The sequence below is a fragment of the Dermacentor silvarum genome, chromosome 1, assembly GCF_013339745.2.
Source record: "Dermacentor silvarum isolate Dsil-2018 chromosome 1, BIME_Dsil_1.4, whole genome shotgun sequence".
NCBI classification, from domain to species: domain Eukaryota; kingdom Metazoa; phylum Arthropoda; class Arachnida; order Ixodida; family Ixodidae; genus Dermacentor; species Dermacentor silvarum.
In genome coordinates this window covers 202,488,056-202,507,695 of record NC_051154.1, presented here as the reverse complement: position 1 = coordinate 202,507,695, position 19,640 = coordinate 202,488,056, and the positions used below count along the sequence as shown (strand labels likewise).

At 44.8% G+C, this 19,640-nt stretch overlaps 1 protein-coding gene across 3 annotated transcripts in view; it reads left to right on the top strand.

The window, feature by feature from the left end:
* The window catches only part of LOC119436651 (stomatin-like), an 84,772-nt gene that overhangs the window by 48,081 nt on the left and 17,051 nt on the right, over positions 1–19,640 (top strand). For all 3 annotated transcript variants that reach the window (XR_007464556.1, XM_037703606.2, XM_037703607.2), the window contains exons 6-8: positions 6,983–7,038; positions 14,009–14,087; positions 18,381–18,561. Coding sequence is in view for 2 of the 3 variants with exons in the window: in XM_037703606.2 (XP_037559534.1) it covers positions 6,983–7,038; positions 14,009–14,087; positions 18,381–18,561 (316 nt within the window). In the remaining variant the exon portion in view is untranslated. The remainder of the gene's footprint in view (positions 1–6,982; positions 7,039–14,008; positions 14,088–18,380; positions 18,562–19,640) is intronic.

Below are 19,640 nucleotides of genomic sequence, written 5' to 3'. Positions count from 1 at the left end.
CGGCTTGTCATGCTATAGAAACAGTGGCTGGATTCCAACTAAGCAGCAAAAAAAAAAAAAAAGAGTATGTGGGACGTGTTGAACATGAGGAAAATGCTGAAGAAACTAGGAAAAAAGAAAAGACAAAGCAACAAGAAAGGCTGCACAGACGCCTCATAGGGACTGTCACATGTACTAGCGAAGACGGCACTGAAGACGGAACCGTGAAGAATTAGCATGACGGACAACCTGGGTATGTTTCAGGGTCACTTGAGGTTACTTTCATGGTTACTCAGGGTTACAACGACGGCCTCTCAAAACTATACACGCCGCAAACTAGACCTCGCACTTCTGGCAGACTAACCGTCGTATGCAGCTCTTCTCCAGCTCGACTACTTTCTCGCGAAGAGAGACACCGACAATGAATTAATTACTTCTTTAACAATTCTCAAAATGTTGCCCATTTCGACCGAGCTCTTCACGGCACCGTCGAAGGGGCGAATAATCGCCGCGCACACAAGCAGATTATCGAATGATAGGTGCTTGCGTGCACGTGTTAGTTACATAAAAACAGTGTATCAGTGCATACAAATGATGACTAAGCAATACAACGCAAGCTTGCAACTTGTACAATTCAGGGTGGATTTTTCGTAGTCCTAGCGCGAAACACATCGGCAGTCAATTTTGCTGCGACAGGCTGGTTCAACCTAATCGTTTTAATTATGACGGTGTTCAATTACGCGGTATTTGGCGTTGTTTTGGGGGTCAAGAGCCTTTTTCTGGGGGTCTTATAACTTCCAACTATAAGCAAATTCTTCTTGCCGGAACAGAAATGAATTTTCACTCTCGGCGCCCATATTTTTTCAACGTCACTTTCTTTAAGAGTTATATATGCACGCACGCCACGCACGCACGCACGCACGCACGCACGCTCGCTCGCACGCACACACATACACACACACACACATCACCCCTGAAATGTTGTTTATTATGCATAGTGCAATATTAGTTTGCCCACAAGATGTGCGGTGAAACGGCAAGACAAATCTAAACTTTCGGTGGCCACAAAGAAAACTTCACCGAACATGGCCTCCCAATCGCAGCCAGTTTTGTCTCACCGCAACTGTAGAATTGGGGTTCAGCAGATGTGGTTGTATCTAGAAAGCAAATACATCTTTCTCATTAAAATACACGAGTAAATGAATCCTCGTTAAAGAAACATTAACTAGTATTCTTGTCAGCTCTCTCTGCTCTGGTTAATATGTCTTTTAAATAAACCAAAATGTAGGTGTATCGGCGTCATTGAAAAAAAAAAAAGTAAATTTTCAGAAGGCTTATGAAGGGGGGAAGGCGTAGGTCCACTCGTTTTTGTCTTCCACCCGCTCCACTCGTCTATATCTCACGCGTCCTTTAGACGCGTGGAGATATATACGAGTGGAGTCCACCCAGCGTTGTCGCGCCCGAGCAAGCCAGTGTGGCATTTAGCGCTGCTTACTGGATCTGTCCGATCACGGCCTCCGATATATTCTTTCTTTCTTTCTTTCTTTCTTTCTTTCTTTCTTTCTTTCTTTCTTTCTTTCTTTCTTTCTTTCTTTCTTTCTTTCTTCTTTCTTTCTTTAGAATGTAGAGAGGCGCTCTGGTTTTAATTAATCAGAGCGTAGAGCACTGCAGCGTGAGGTTACACAGCTCAGGGCAACACAGGCGCAAGGCTTCAACCAACTCGACGTAGTCATCTTTCTCGAAGCAGTGCATACTGCTCGTTCTTCTTCAGTACATTTCTTTCTTTCTTTCTTTCTTTCTTTCTTTCTTTCTTTCTTTCTTTCTTTCTTTCTTTCTTTCTTTCTTTCTTTCTCTCTTTCTTTCTTTCTTTCTTTCTTTCGTTCTTCTTTCTTTCTTTCTTTCTTTCTTTCTTTCTTTCTTTCTTTCTCGTTTCGCTAATCAACTTCTTACTTAGTTACTTGAGGTCGTATATCAAAAGTGCTAGATTGAAGCCGAGCAGTAGTGAAGTGAATGCCTGCTTAGCAAAAACTCTAGCACAACTTTCGATGATGCATCTGTTTCCAAATTCTGCTACAAGAAGCCATTGGCGTTGCAGTTGATATCGTCCCGAACTGCCAGAGGGAGGCTTTGGAGAATCTGTCAATTTAACAAAGCCGGATATCTCGCAAGTGGTACTTGCAAGTCTTGGAATTTCTACCAAGCAGGAGGGGAGCAAAAGGAGAAGTAAATACAGGGAGGTTAGCCAGGACGTATGCCAGCTGACTACCCTGCCTTGTGGAAAGGGGGGAAATAGAATAACAGGTGATCAACGCGATGCAACGTTCCACAACTCTTAGTAGTAGACATGGCTTCCCTATACTGCTCGGCTTCAATCTAACAATTTCGACGTGTGTCGTCAATAACTAAAACAAGTTAATTAGAATCTTAATTAGTAATCTGGACTTTGTAGCTATTTGTAGTATATGCGCCTCTACCTGAACAGGATGAATTGCACTATAATGTACCGTGTGATTTTTCAACTATATTTCTCGAAAAAAAAATGATTAGACGGCAGAGAGTCTGGTGCGTGCTGCAGTGTGTCCGAGCGCAGATGTTTGTTCACTTGCTCGTTATGGGCTATCAATAAATGGTCAGGGTGTTTGAGCCACCTTAGTGCAGGAGAGAGAGGGACACATATATTACGATGGAAAAGCTGAGCGGTCGGCCTGAATCGAAGTCCTGGCGTCACGTAGTCAGCATTGCGGTAGGGCATCTGCGGAGTCAAGCGATGCTGCCGAAGTGGAGAAGAATGGTGCATGGTGCAGCGACGGCGGCGGTTGACTAAATCTTCAAATCATACGTACTCGTTCGACGGCGTGCGAAAGTTACGGTCGGTTGTCTGTGATGCGACCAGAGTTGTAGTACGTCGGTATGCGATATGCATACACGTACGATACATTTCAAAGCGAAGCTTTCCTTGCCTTTCTTTGCCAGGCAATCATAGTCGTCCCATGGCCTCCGTCCTCGTCGTCGTCATGCCATCGTCGTTATTTCGTTGTGCGTGGGGCAGGTGTGTTGGCGCGCCACATGTTTACGTTGAGTTAGGCGTCTCCCGGTGAAAAGGCGACCAATTTGGTCATGCGCTTTGTACTTGCAGATGGCGCTATAAAGAGCATCGTTCCTCGCAGACACCAATGAAAGCTTCGCCTGAACCGATTGCCACAGCGCAGGGGATCCGCGTACCTGTTTCATCATCATCATCATCATCAGCCTACTTTTATGGCCACTGCAGGACGAACGCCTCTCCCTGCGATCGCCAATGACCCCTGTTCTGCGCTAGCTGATTCCAATTTGATAAACTTTTTAGAGCGCAAACAAGAGACAAGACACAAAAGGAAGGTCAAACACAGGACAAGCGCCTGTTCTGTGTTTGTTCTGTGTTTGAGCTCGAAAATACGAGGCGCCGGCGAGGTTTTGTGCCTTGTCTCTTGTTTGCGCTCTAAAAAGTTTATCAAGTATGCACCAACTATAGGTCCACAGAAAGTTCTTCTGATTACAATTTACACCTGCAAATTTCCTAATTTCATCACCCCACCTAGTTTTCTGCTGTTCCCGTTTGCGCTTCCTTTCTCTTGGCACCATTCTGTAACTCTAATGGTCCACCGGTTATCTACCCTACGCATTACTTGCCCTACTCCGCTCCATTTATTTCTCTTAATGTCAACTAGAACTTGTTTAGAGGCGTACAATCATAGTAAGCCCTTTATTACAACACAGCTACCCCCACCCCGTCCTTTTTTTTTTTTTTTTAATTGCGCTCTCGTTGCTTTCCATTTGTTAGCAGCGCTTTTCAGGTCTAATTTACATAGAGAAATGCGTGGGATGTTCCTGAAGTCACACGGGGTCATCTCAGAGACCTGAAGGGAGGCTTTAGCATTACAACTTTAGCGCTGCTAAATGTATCCTCGCACCACACATGGCGCCGAACGCAGATTGTGAATGCACAACCAGCGTGCGGGCAACGGCGCTTCGAGTGCGGCCTCCCACGGCTCACGAAAAGTGTCGGTGCGTTAAGCCGCAGGCGCTTGTATACACACACACCTATGCCTCAAGTCCTTAGGTTGAAACGGACTGGAACATATTCAGCAGGCGCTGCGCTCAACTACTGGGAGAGCTCGAAAATACGAGGCGCCGGCGAGGTTTTGTTATTCTTGCTCGCTGCTTGCGTTGTTTGTTTATTGACCAGTGTGCGAGCGCTCACACATTTCTCGCTTTGTTTGTTTTGGTCGGCGATATTTTCTTTCACGTCAGTTTTTTTTTTTCTTTTCTTTCTTCGTCCTCCTGCCGCGTTTCTTTCGCCCTCTCTCTCTATCGTTTTGCTTTCTCTCTGTTTTTTTTTTTTTTTTCTTGTCTGTTTCTCAAACAGAGACGGCCGCGGCGTTTAAGAGTTCGGGGAGCGGGATCCTTCAAAACAAACCGTGACCCATCCAGGCCCGACGGGTTCGAATTTGACGGAAAGCCGCGGCCGGACGATTGGCGGCATTTCCGCTAAATTCGCTGCTCCAGTCTCCTGGTGCAGGCTCTTCCTGTCATTCAAGGTCGTTCGCGGCGGGAAACTTGTGCACCGCTGTCTAGGAGCACATATTTGTTCAACGGGGTGCTATTCTGGACACCTTTAAATTCCGCCATGTTGACGTTCTGAGCCAATCAGAGAGGTCGTAGCAGCGCTTTGGACCAATCAGAGCTGGCAATATGGAGAATTCAACAATATGGCAAAATTTGACACTGTCAAGAATAGCACCCCGGGAAACGGTTTTAGAAACTGCTCAACAGCTAAACCGCCTAACTACTATTGCTTTGTGTGTGTGTGTAGTGTGGTGTGTGTGGTGTGTGTGTGTGTGTGTGGTGTGTGTGTGTGTGTGTGTGTGTGGTGTGTGTGTGTGTGTGTGTGTGTGTGTGTGTGGTGTGTGTGTGTGTGTGTGTGTGTGTGTGTGTGTGGTGGTGTGTGTGGTGGTGTGTGTGGTGGTGTGGTGTGGTGTGTGTGTGTGTTGGTGTGTGTGGTGTGTGTGGTGTGTGTGTGTGTGTGTGTGTGTGGTGTGTGTGTGTGTGTGTGGTGTGTGTGTGGTGTGTGTGTGTGTGTGTGTGTGTGTGTGTGTGTGTGTGGGTGTGTGTGCGCGCGCGCGCGCGCGCACGCAAGCTATAACAGACCAAGACGATTACAAGCGGATCAGCTTTACAAAATTCAAAGTGGCAAAATATTGAATGCGTTGAGTTCTGTGTTTCGCCTACTTCCTCTCAAGAAATAGCCATTTTAATCACCAACTTAACAAATTTATGTATCTGCGGGCCATGATGATATAAGATCCGTTCCCATCAAACGTGTTGCGCCTTTTATATGTGACATTTTGTCTTACCTTGCTAACCTGATGTTTACAACTGGCGTGTTTCTCGATGACTTAAAAATAGGTAAAGTAATATACAATGGTGGTAATCGAAGGGAAATGTCAAACTACCTACATATTTCCGTGTTGCCAATGTTTTCTAAAGTGTTCGAGGGTGTCATTATTTGCAGGCTTGAATGTTTTTTCACTAAACACAACCTCATATCTGTTTGCCAGTTTGGCTTCCTGAAGAAAAAGTCTACAGAGCAAGCGCTACTTGTTATTAAGGATAAAATTATTGAAAACATTGAACACAAGCAATACACTCTTGGTTCATCCTTAGATTTTCGGAAGGCGTTCGACTGCACACAGCATGACACTCTCTTACACAGGTTAAATAATTACGGTATACGTGGAGTTACACTAAACCTACTACAGAGTTATTTATGTAATAGGACGCAATATGTACGGGTGAATGATGTCTCTTCTAACCGACTATAACTATCACTCCTGGAGTTCTTCAGGAATTCATATTGGGACCGATATTGTTTTTAATGTAGCAATAATGGTATAACCAATCTACCAGGTGCTCATGACATGATTATGTATGCTGATGATACAAACATATTTTTACGGCCAAATCTCTAATGCAAGCAGAGGGTATGGTAAGTAGGTACTTAGATAATTTACAATCCTGGCTACAACGCATTAGGTTTTCCTTAAATTTATCTAAAACAAGTTACATTATTTTTAGGCCCATTAATACTGCCGATTTATATAAAATCAGCATTCAGTTCAAAAACGTAATAATACATGAGGTTGATTGTATTAAATTTCTTGGCGTGTGGTTCCACCAAAACCTTTCCTGGAACACACATATATCAAAATTGACATCTGAAATAAGCAAATGTGTTGGCTATCTCTACAAAGTAGCTAACCTGGTACCTGTGTGGCTAAGACTGCAGATCTATTACGCACTTATATACCCTAAATTAACCTAGTGTATTCAAGTATGGGGAACCACTACCACTACTATACTTCAGAACAGAGCCTTGCGGTACATCCACGGTTACTATGGCAGACCAAAAGATTTGCTCACGTTGCTGTTATTTTGCAGGTATGATCTGCTTAAAGCAAATCAGGTATATTATTTTCGTTTGCAGCAATATATTAAAAATAATAAATTACACATTCGAAACGATTCTGTGTCTAATGGCACATACTATTTTCGTATACAAATCCACCAGGTCACTAAAACACGTACTAGCTATTACAAACAAAAATTACATTTTCAGGTAATTGCAACTCTTCATTTTGGTGTGTCCTTGAGCATATTTAAAGGAACTCAACAATATTTAACTGATTCTGACTTGTGTTTTGTGTAGTGCCATTTTCTACTGTTTTCTGCTTGCTATCTGCTTCTATGTGACACGTGCAAGTGCACCTTGAGATTTTGTGTTTATATTGTTACATTTTCAGTTACGTGTTATATGATGTCAAACTGCACAGGGGAGCCGAGGCCTTCGTCAGGCCTTTCAGCCTTTAGCTCCGGCTTCCTCCTTTGTAACAAGAAGGAAAAATAAGCTTCACTTCACTTCACTAATATCTGCCTACCTTTATCGGCACGATGCTGACCTGTGCAGGCGAACCTGGACGAAGCCACCGATGCCTGGGGAGTGAAAGTCGAGCGAGTCGAAATGTGAGTATTCGTACAAACGACGGAAATGCCCTTGATTTAGCACAAGGTATTGCTGACATATTTTGTTTATTATCATAGTTTTTCCATGTCTCATTATATGACAATCAGCGCCTTTTTATTCACTAGTGCCTTTTCAGCTAGGGTTTCATTCGTATCATAGCCAGCGCTTTTTTCTCTGTAGTGCGTAAATGTATGTTGTAGTCTAATTATATTGTTTTGTTTGTATGATTGCAAATTCCGCCTGACACCTTGTAAATTTTTTGTTCACGCTATTTTTTTCTAATTTATTTGTGTCTTTATTTTTTACTCGTGTGTTCTGTTCGAGCTTTTATAGACAATATAATGCAATTAATTGCATAATAGTGTAATTAAGTGATAAGTTGTATCTGTTCTGCCCCCCCCCCCCCTCTTTCTCTATGTAATAACCTAATTTGTGGGTCTGTAGGAGTATTGCTGAATAAATAAAAAATAAATAAAAAGACCGATTCCGCTTCTATCTAGGAGCCTATAAAAATATACTTATTCTTTTATTCAATTGTGTGCGCACACGTAGGCAGATAACGTGCGGTTTGTTCAGATCATTCCGACGACCAGTAATAAAACTTTACCATAGTTAGATTTACGGCTAAACTAAGATACGAAGGCCAGCCAACATATTCCGAACAGGTGGACAACGCGCTGCTTATCTGATGTTTCGCTAACCATCCTGTCACGCTGCACAACAGCGTTTGAACAAGAACAGTGTTGCCCAGTGTGACAGTATCGGCAATAAAAACGAGGGACAGCGTTGGCCAACGCGTGTGGCCGCATTCTTAGTATACGTTTAGTTTCCATCGCGCATGCACCTTGCGGCGTGATGATGCCTTGGTAAAATATTATTTTTTGCTTTACTTTACGGGGGTCCTTAAAAGACGTAAAGACGTAAATACCATAAAGACGTAGTTGCATTATTTATTTTGATGATGCATGAAGTTTTATGGCACAAGGGGGCAATAATGGCTAAAGAGCGCCAAGAAATGGTTCGTCGATTGTGCGGTCAATGACAAATGGTATAGATGTAACTTGGATGTATAATGGGCTAAAAATATTCGCTGTAAGATGCGCAAACTATACTGTATATGTAGCAATATTTGTTTTAATTTTTTCGACTGTGCTACATGCGCTGCGTGATGTACCACAAACCCGCTGAGAACGCGGGCGCCTGCTGAATCGCGTCGCAATCGATACTTCCGCTTATGTTAAGGGGGCGAGCTGTGCAGCTGCATTTGTGATTATCCTGAAGACACCTACATTTTCATCTGAAAATGGAATAACATATATGACAGCAACGATAGAAGAACGCTGCTTCGTGTGGGACATGAAAGGGCCCCCGATAATGTTGTCCAACATGTTTCCCGGTGTGATAGGATGCCCTCGGTGCTTGCTGGGAGCACGTGCCCTACCCCAGCGTTTGTTGAACGCACAGCGTGACTGGGCAACACTGTGTATAAACAAGTGCCAGGCCCGCAACTCCACGTTACATGACCTATGCACGTCACGGCCCACCGACTATAGTCTTCGCGTTGAACTTGAGCAGGAAATATTTTGACCATATAATAATGCGTGTTTTATGCGTCCTAATATGTACTAAATGTCTCGCGGTGGTTTTATAACGTGAAAAGCCACAATTCGGCGTGAATATCACGTATTCTTTGCTATAGTACCTATTTTTCATACCTATTTTTCAGCCGAGCGAGCCGCTAGAAACTTCTCCCCATTTCTTTGACCCAATGTTTGAATGGTTGATTGAAAACGTGAACAACCTCATTGATATTCGAACTGTAGAAACGCGTTCGTGTAGAGAACAAAAGAAATTAGAAATTGAAAGAAAATATTTATTTCAATCAACTATTACAAATATATACAGTACACACAGTATATACAATTTCAGGGTCTTTTCTGTAAAACTTGGCTTGTCATCTAATTGCCCTAAAGCTGTCCGAAGCGTAATGCTCGATCACTGTCCAATAACTTCCAATGAAGCGGTCTGCGATTAGATGGCGTCTATGAAACTGCCTTCGATGAACTGTTCCATACCCTTGTCACCATCATCACATATACCATCCCCCATATTTACCCATCTTATCAAGATCGCTATTTTCGCCTGCGATACTAAATGTGATCTGATCAATAATTAGGCAGCTTTAGAACAATCGCTCAAGGAACCCAAAGAAATCAAGGTATTTAGAATATAATCGCCTAGGAGACGTACAGAAATAGCAGGTAGGAACAGCGGGTCGCCATTCGCAGTAGACAAACCGTTTTGCTTCTCTTCTGGCTCAAACCCAAGCCGAGTCAATAAATAGCGTAGGCTCCTTAAAGTGGGTTGCGTCGGAACGTGGCGGTGTTCGGCTCGCTGACTGCACCATGAACCCGCCGTCGTTCAAGAGATAGAGGTATAGAACGTTTCTATTCCAATGACTAGAACGCGACATTTGCGACAATTGCGAGCGCATTTAGGCCTGGTTTTTCTTAGTTTCCCGTAGCTTCTTTTTTCTTTTGCTACAAGCTTTAATTTTCAGCCATCATGGCTCTGCTGGCAGCAACTAGAAAATCATTCGTGCTTCGACCGAGGAACTCAATCTCTGGCGAAAAACCGCCTTGTCAGGGAAAAAAAAAAAAAGAAAATGTTGCACAAAAATTCGTTCGCTGACCAAGTCGAAATGAAGGTTCTAACATTTCGTGTTGGAACCGTTCACAGTAAGATCGGCATCATAGGAAACTTTTTATGCATGTATGCGACGAAGCAAATGTGCTTAGTTCCTGGTGAAATATTCTCCTGTCTTGTTAATAGTGTTTGGGGTGGTCTGCGCACCTCTGGCTTCAATCTCGAGCTCAATTTTGAGCTTAGCTAGTACTAGTCTTCTCTTGAGCTTCAATAATACAGATAGCAAGGTTGAGTTCGGTGGCAGCAGTTTGAGCTCCCTTCCAGTTTTTCATGTGTCTAGTGCTTAATGACTTCCAATTTTGGTACAGCGCTTATTAACCTAACACATGTAACTAAAACATTCCCTATTAAGCTTTTATCATATAATAATAGCCTTCGCTAAAAAAAACGTGTTTTGAAACAGAGGTAAATACAGTAAGCTGGTTTTTCGCTTCAAATGTTAGCTGCACACAAAGTAGAAATATTTGAAAAACATCTCTAATTGCCTTACGTCTTACGAAGTGTATGCGTCATTACAGAAGCCGTTTGGCGTTTCTTATATTTGGGCTATTTGCTCGATAAAAGCAAAATAAGAAGCGTATCCAATGGAAACAAACGTAACTTGATTGGTCGCATTGAAGAACTTGCTGTTGGGCTCGTTGGTAACTCATTGTGGTAATTGCGCTCTAATTTGTTTTACCAGAATGATTGGTTGCCATAGCCTTGATTATCATAAAGCGAAATTCAGCTTCAATATACGTGCGATTTCATCATGGGGGGCGCGCGCATTGCAAGCTATGCCACGAGGCGTTCCTACCTCTCAGCGCATGCGAATGTCTAATAGTGCCAGTCGGTTGAGCTCCAGTTAAAAAAACCTATAGACAACCCGGTTTCGATCCGGGCTAATAATTTATTTATACAAGCACTTTCCTTTATCGAGCTAACGTTCTTTATCGCACAACACTTCTAACAAACAGGCCCGGAAAACGAAGAATCACCGAAGTGGGATTCTCCCTACACGTCATTTTGATGTAAAGAAGCCAGCTTTGCGCTTCATAGCGGCAGTATAGATCTGACAGAAATGGGTTATCTTTAGGGATTCACAAGCCGCCCTCACGTGACTTAAAAGCACCGACCGAAATGCGTTGAATACTCATTTAGTATAGGGAAGCCTCGAGGAACACACAAAAGCCAGCTCTAGCAATCACATTATAGCGTATCAGCGGGTACCGGGACACGGCAGTACTCCTGGAAACACTGCAGCGGACTCTGCCGCAAAACAGGCGCGCGAAAGTGAAAATGCATCAAATCTCGCTCTTGCCACTAATGTTGTCCGCCTGTTACCGAGACAGATGTCCGGCCGACTTAGCAAGAACACCTGGTTTGATCAGAAATCAACGTGCTCAGAGTTATTCTTCTAGACGCTAAAAATAAGTTATCCATTCCGCGAAAGTTGAGCGAGAATCGAAATTTTGTAACTTTATTGCACCGCCTGCGGCTTGGCACAGCATACACGCGTCACGTTTTGCAGATAATTTATTGCGTTGCTAGTCGCAGTCTCATTGTGGTCACGATGACGAAGACGTACGTGCAATACCTCCTTTTGAGCGCCCACGACACAATTTTGCGAGGTGACGATTAAAAAGCTGATTTCATGTAGCTAGACCGTCGATTATTCACTTTGAATAAAATATTTGGTCCATGGCCAACAAAGGAGCTACAGAAAAAAGCACTTATGGCTTTGAAAATGTTCGTAGAAAATACAAAAATATTAGGTTCATAATAAATGTTCGTGGATGACGCCGCTATTAATCTTTTAATACCATAGATCGTAAAGGGTAGCTCACGTCTGTATATTTATAACACACGTCTGATTTCGTCATGTGTTTTTTGTGTCTTTTTATATAGATATAAGTAGCTTTGTCAGCTGCCTCATCTGCAAAAATGTCAACTTACCTGCGTGTTTTCGAACTCTCTTGTACTTACGGAACTGTATGCTTCTTAGTGTTCTTTTACTCTGTTCTGTGACTTCCTTTACTCTTGTGTGAAACTTCACAAATGTTTGTGATATTTGACTGTCTCAATGTTGTCGTGCCTTTAGTTTTCTTTGCCCTGCGAAGGAGAAGCAGCCGGCGCAATTACAGGCGCCAACTTCTCCTTCCCAATACATATCAATAAATTAATTAATTAATTAAAAAACAGCTCTAACCTGTTTTCAGAACTACGGTTCTAACTGGAAGCAGCTATGCCCACAGGCGCACACGTACTACATCTCGCAAAAGTTATCAGGACAAAGCACTCGCAGCCGGACTTCGACATAAATAGGTGTGACGGCGCTATGCTCGCCGTCACTAACGTACTTTTTCTGTGCGTTGGTATAAGAATTCTGTATTTACGGTTAGATAACCCCAGAGCCTGCAATCTCAGCGCCGCCACGCGACGGTATGTCTGGTCAGGCAACGATCGCGGTGTCCTTGGAACTTTAGCGACATATTGGGGGCGAGCTCCATCACTGGAAAAGCTGGCGCCACCATCGGCGTGGCGTGGCATGAGGGATCATGTGGACAAAGCGGCCGCGTCGTCTGCTTCGGAAGCGCCGAAGCGAGCTGAAAACGAAAGTTTAGTCCCACCTGCGCTACGGTTCTGATTAAGTGGGGATGTTTTCCCGCTTCGGGTGCCTGCTTAACAACGCTTGAAATCACTATGATAGGTAGTGGCTGCCTTTGAAGGCGTCCGACATGGTAGGCTATTGCTCGGTACCGCAGTGCAGGACGCAACGGAGCCCGGTGTCGGCATTCACACGTACCCGCAGGCCAAGAAGTTGCGTGTAGCTTGGATTGCGAAATTTAGAACCGGCAAGCAGCCATCGGCGACAACTCAGGTGTGTAGCAAGCATTTCTGCGAGGAAGATTTCTGTGACGGCGTTGGGGCTGCGGTGTTCGGTGAGTAGCAGAATGCGCGCATTGAGAAGTTCGCCCGCGCGCGCTGCCCGATTAATGTCATGAAAATTTGGTCTATGAACTTGTTGCTAGATACTGGCAAGTTCATCAGAATGGAAATGGAACGGTAAAAAACACATTAAAGAAAGGCATGGCATAGGCTCATGTTTGTGTTAGCACCAAACGATGAATGTACTGGATTAACAAAGAGAAGCAGCGAGAAATTCCTCGCTGAGAAGACCAATAAACACGCAGTGCGAGGCAGCTTGAAAAATAACGATATGGACACGAATTTAGAAGAAAATAAAAAAAGAAATTCCTCGCTGAGAAGACCAATAAACACGCAGTGCGAGGCAGCTTGAAAAATAACGATATGGACACGAATTTAGAAGAAAATAAAAAAAAACGATTAAATCGTCGCGATGGCACATCACGAGTCGCCATATAGCGTCGGAGTCCCTAGTTATAACGAAATAATTTTTGAACAGGTCTGATAGCGTCCACGCAACAATGGTTGCTTGTGTACTGTCAGATGTTCATATTCTGCGGCCTAAAGCTCATGGCACAGTGCGAAACGGGCTCGCAGTGAAAGCGAAACATTGTCCACGGACATGCATGCAGACGCGCAGTCGGTCGCTGCGAACCCGTGCGATAGCTGCATTGAGGCTTCATTCTGTTATACTCCATTTGGTTATACGGACAGCACACTATAAGAAAATATTTCACATAGTCTGATCTCAGCGATTGCCAACCTTTCACGCAAGAAGCTGGTTCGGGGGACTCCATCGCGTCGACCGCGCGCAATGGGCGTTCACTGTACGTATTCGGTAAAGAGATAGCGCCTGTAAACTATTCTGCGCTTTCTGTTTGCCCAAGCTTATTATTTTGACAGTAAGAAACTTCGCTCGTTTGGAGAGCACTTACAGAAATGGTCAAGAGGGCTCCCGCGCGGTGTTTTTATTGAGCGCCGACAGCCAAACCTATGATGAGCGCGCCGTGTTATCCCTCATACTACACAAGCGAGGCGCTTCCGACAGATGGCGACTCCGTAACTCCTCGCCCCCAATAGTGCATGCATACACGTGGACAGTTTTATCAGGTCATACGCATAGTACCATGTACAGGCTATCCACAGTACAATGTGCAAATTTTGATGGTTCGCAGCAAACGAACTGAAGAAAATCGATCGTTTTCGCGCTTCTCACGGTAAATGAAATAATTCCCCAAATAAAGGGGAACGAACGAGCCTTAATTATACAAGTGAAATACGGAGCGAAAGATGTCTTAGCGTCATCTCCAAACCCGCCCTCTCAACTTTTTTTTTTTTTCTTCCACCACACCACAGAAAAGACGTCCGGCTTCCGGTACAGATGCAGAGGGCCATGGCAGCGGAAGCTGAAGCATCCAGAGAGGCTCGCGCCAAGGTAAGTGCCGCGGTTCCCAACTGTAAAAGTCGTATCAAGCAAGTCGGACTGAATGCACGCATGCACACATACACGCACGAACGTGGCGCGTTTCCCAGCACGAGCTCGTATAGTGTTCCTGTTTAAGCGGGCAAAACAGAAAAAGAGAACAGATAAGTAAGCGACAGGTTTGTGCGACTTTGCAGAGACAGAATCCAAATAGACGTCGAGACGAAGAGGACGCGGTGGACGGCGCGCTCTCTGTTATAAACATTGATCCGTTTTCGCGCCCGAGACGAGTTTCCGGTTCAAGGTGAACATATAGCAACGCCGAAAGGCAAGACACAAGACACCAAAACAACACACACGGGCACTACCGCGGTGTACAGACATGAATAGCCTTGTCTAGAACGCGGGAACGGCGGCTTTCTGGGCTCTCCGGAGCCAGCCAGCGACGTCTAACGCTAGCTGCTGGGTCCGACGTCTAACGGTAGGTGCTGGGCACGTTTGGGCCCAGCTCACGTCTGTACGTACCACCCAGAAGTGAGAGATTTCAGTCATTCAAGTCGAAATATTGTACGCCGTGCCCAAAAGTAAAATATCCCGCTTAACTGGGCCTTATTGCCGCGGACTTTGTATTTACGCAACCAGAGGTGCACAGTGGTACTGCTCCAAAAACAGGCTTTTACGCTGTTGTGTACATGAAAGACATCACCAATGTGAAAAGTGCAAGAAGAAATCAATAGCATTCAGGATAAAAAGGTGCTATTTGCAGAGTTCACGAGACCGGCCGTCGTGTGGAGCAGCACGAGTATCAATGCGGACATTTTCCAGTGACCTGAATTGACCGTGGTGGCCGCAACGTTGTTGTGCCGCTGAACACTGCATGGGTATAGCGGGTTCGATTAGCAGCCGCGGCGGCCGCATTGCGATGGCGGCGGAACGCATAAATTAACATTCATGTGCTAACATCATGACGCCCCAAAAATACTAAACTTAATCAAGGGTCTTCTAGTAAGGCATCTATCGTATCCCAGGAGAAGCTCCTGGGCATAAAACACAATAAATACAGTTACACTAATGTGCGGGGTGATATTTTTGTTTCCTGGAATTTTTAGAAATCACCCTTGGCAGATGGCATAATTCTTGTCCTTCAGCTGGGTTACTCGATGAGGCGGACTCTACTAGCACGAGAAATTGAAAGACATATTCAAATAATTAACAAAACATCACGAAATAACTTTTTCATTAGTTACTTTACGGCACAGTTCAGCGGGTTTCCGCTGAACTATTACGTCGTTTACGGCACATATTGCAATTTACGAATTGTAGCCGGTGAGCTTCCAATACCTATCCACTTGAAATGAACCTCCAGGATTACACCAGTTTCGAGATATTATTTGATATTGTTTACCAAAGTGGTGGGACGAAATACATGGGCGCTCCAGTTTCTTTTGTGCTTCAACGTAAAAGAGCGTTTTTATAAAAGATTAAGTGGAACAACAGCGCATTTGTACGGAAATTTTAATGGCGAATATCTCCAAACTTGTGCCATTCTAGAAATTTATTCCAAGCTCACGAGCTACAATTAGTAAATTGCAATTTGTTCTGTAAAGTAATTGTTTAAGAAGTTAATTAGTCGATTTTTGTTATTTAGTTCAATATGTGTTTCGATTTTTCGTGCGAGTAATGTCCGCCTCTTTGAATAAGCCAGCTCAAGGACCAGAATTGTGTGATCTTTAACAGACGATTTTTAGCAATTCCGGAAAGCTTAAAGGGACACTAAAGAGAAACCGGAAGTTGAGCTTAAATGGTAGATTATCCTTTCACGATCACAGCCATACCATTCTTACTGCAAACAGATGTTTATTAAGCGAGAAAATAGCGAAAAACTGAAGAATAGGTGCTGACGCCCCTTCGAAATTCCCGCACTACGTGATGTGACGTCGGAGATTACAAACGCAGGCCGGTCGCGATTGGTCGAGAGCGATTTATCGCTGTTAATAAAATGCAAAATGAAATACACCTTAAACGTACATAAACAGCATTTTCCAAATTTTTAAACCGTTTCAAGCGAGGAAGTACAAGTTTAGCACAAAATTAAATAAATACGAAAAAATGGCATGGCGAAACATGCGGTCGTGATAGTTTCGTAGTTTCGTTTTTGGTCAATGCATTGTCGCGCGCGCCTGTTCCGCTCTACGGTGTTTGGTTGCGTGTTGCGTGGCTCGAAAAACGTTGACTTCGCGGGAAACAGCCAGAAAATGCCTCGTGTGTGTAGTGTTGAGGGCTGTATAAATGGCCCAAGGCGCTTGATCAGGGGCAGCGGCAGTGTTGACTCGATTGTGTCCTTTCATGTGGCGTCGCTCGGAGAGTCCCGGCTCCCCGGCGTTCGCAATGGCTCAGTGCTCTGCCGATGATAAAACGGCAAAAGAGCCAGAGAAACCGATGGTGTGCTCCCTGCATTTCTCGCCCTAGGATTATGTGTATAATCTTGCCCTCGGAAAGTATTTTGGCGTGCCCCAGAGGCCAGTCCTTTCTCGAGCAGCTGTTCCCTCAATGCGGCCTTCATCAAACCTCCTACCGGTGGGGCTGCAGCAGCAAACTGGCGGCTCGGTGAGTGCTGAATGTCATTAAATAAAGCCACGAAATAACCATACCGAGTACGTGCACAACTTTCTACGCTTGTTCTGTCGGGAACACCGTCGCCTGGCGGACCGGACGCTTCGCCTCCCATCGACGAAAACGAAGCTCTGCATTCCGCCGGCGCGGCCGGCGGCTCACCGCCATCGCACGCGGAAACACCTACCGCTCGAGCACAGAGGATCATTTCGCGCTCCGTTTCACTGAATATCGCTGAAATGCAGTCCTGCTTTCCTGGCGAGCTCTTCGTTGCAAGGTTCAGCGGCAGCTACGGTATCCATCGCGGCGAACGCAAACGCAGCGACCATGCATGCAGCCATGATGCATCCAGCCCAGCGCCTCGGCCGTTTACGCAAGCGGTGACGTATCATGGCGCATTCTGATTCGCTGAGAGCAATGCAATCTGTGACGACACTGCTTCAGCGCCAAATCTAGGGTGAGAGAAATTGAGGAAGAGATATTTGGTCTTTGTTTACGAATTTCTCCACTAATAACTCATATTTTTGCACCCAACAAAAACGGCATGCATTCCTGAAGGTCCCTCTTTTATTCCAGCTGAACTTCCTGTTTGTCTTTAGTGTCCCTTTAAAAATTGCAGAATCTATTCCCGTGCGGTGTCACTGTTATCATTCATGTAGAGAAGGCATCAATCCGGACGTACTGCATCGCAGCTTGGAATGAATGTGCATTTGTGCACGTGCATGATCTTCTGGGATATATTATGCGACATGTAATGGAGATTGTCTTGCACTGACTACATAGTGTCAAAAGTGTTCTTTTTTGTTCTTGCGTTTAACGAAAGTAGTTTGAACATGGCACGGTGTCATACAAACATATTATAAATAGCTTTACCTTGCATTCCTGTACCAGCGTATCAGTCAGCTATTCGCGGCCTAGATTGAAGCTTCTTACTCTACCGAAATTGTATGTAACTGGCATATATTTAATCCGGTGATATAGAGTTTGGTTTCACATATCTACCAGTATACCCGCGCCATTCGCGAGTCGTCACATGCGGTGTTCCCAGCCATGCAATCGAAGGCTGCAATCGAGAACAAACGCCATATTTCCGTTCCGAAATTCCCGCCAGTCTACTTACGATATTTGACCCGACGTTTGAGGCGAGCTGTTTCTTAATATAGATTCACTGGAAAGACAAAGTCGCTGATTGTCTTCGAACAAACGTGATGTACCTAAGCTATACCGAATAGCGTCGCGAGCAGTTTAAGCTACGTCATGCTCCTCCGCGATTCTGTCCGTCACAGCTGTCTAAGTTTAGCGACTGCCCATAAAACTGCGAGAAATCAGTGACTGCTCACTTAATCGCTGTAGAAGCAGAGAGCAGCTGCTTGTAACGTGATTCACCCTGCGCAAGCAGAATTCACTGAAATACCGCGCGTGCACGCTTTCTCAACATGCTTCTCGAGGGAACTAGCACAACCCTTGTTAAACTCGCCCCTAATGTCAGCTGAAGCAGACGCAAAGGAAAAGTAGACAAAATGACTCCAAAGAAATCAAAAATGCGGTGTGGCAACCGATCTCAAATCTGTCAGTTCTGCAATGCAAAAGGGTCCACTGGCTGTCCACCGTAGTTCGCTCATGCTACACAAGCTTCCACCCGGCTCTTGTGGGGTTCAAGGCAAACGAATTCTTCTCAATGTGCCTGCGCAGGTGATCGCGGCCGAGGGCGAGCAGCGCGCGGCGCGCTCTCTCAAGGAGGCGGCCGACATCATCTCGGAGTCTGGACCGGCGCTGCAGCTGCGTTATCTGCAGACGCTCACCTCTATCGCGGCCGAGAAGAACTCCACCATCGTCTTCCCGCTGCCCATGGAACTCATGAGGGGACTACTCTGTAAGCCAAGCGCGTACCATTATATGCAAACAGCGAGTGTGGCGTAGTGACGTTTCCGAAATCACTGTAACGATAGTTGCATAGTGGTTCCATGGATGTCTCTATTGTTGCATTGCTGTCCTTACATTGCTGTGCCGCTTTACTGCCACTACAGTTACATTTCTGTAATCAATGTGACGATAGTTGCATTGCTTTCGGAAGCCGCTGTATATATAGAAGGTTCATCCGATGTACATAACGTAGTGGGCATGTTGCAGGGCAAATTGTATACCGTCAGACGAGGAACTCGTGAATCGAGGAGTTGAAGAACATGGCTGACTTGCGCGAGCCGCCTCCTCTGAAGAGGCCTCTCTTGAAGCACTAATGTAATTCTCCGACATTATCTACCGTTGACGCAAAGCATAATACAACTGGCAGCCATAGCTTTAATGTAAAACATGTTAATGGATTCCTAAATGTACACTGTTTTGTTACAATGAAACCACAGAACTCGCTTGTGAGCAGTAGCTGCGGCTAGAGCAGAAAGTGATAACTGCATACAATGGCTGCCGTTATACACTGTGGGCTTTCCGATAGCGTTATTGGGGCACTGAAAGACAATTCAGCGTCTTCTGAAAAGCCCGGCTGCGAGAAAATATGAGGACGATGGTGCCCGCGGCATATGCAGTGTTTCGATAGAAACTCCAGCTGAGCATTTGAAAATTGTTACGAAGTATTGCCTGCAACACTCGAGTGCCACATACGATGCTTCGAGCAATGTTTCTAATGTTTAATGAGGCAAGTAAACGACTCGCCAAAGCGTCGGAAATTTTACCCATGGCCAGCACTTCAAGATCACTGGTGTAGTTTTACTAACGCCACGAAAAAAGCGACGTGCTACTCTGAAGTCTACAGAATACCGATAACTGCGTATATATATATATATATATATATATATATATATATATATATATATATATTTTTTTTTAATGAAGAAGAACGCCTGGACTTATGCGAGCCGCACGCTCAACAAGGCGGAGGGCAATTACAGCGTCATGGAAAAGGAGTGCTTGGCCATTGTCTGGGCCCTTGGCAAGTTT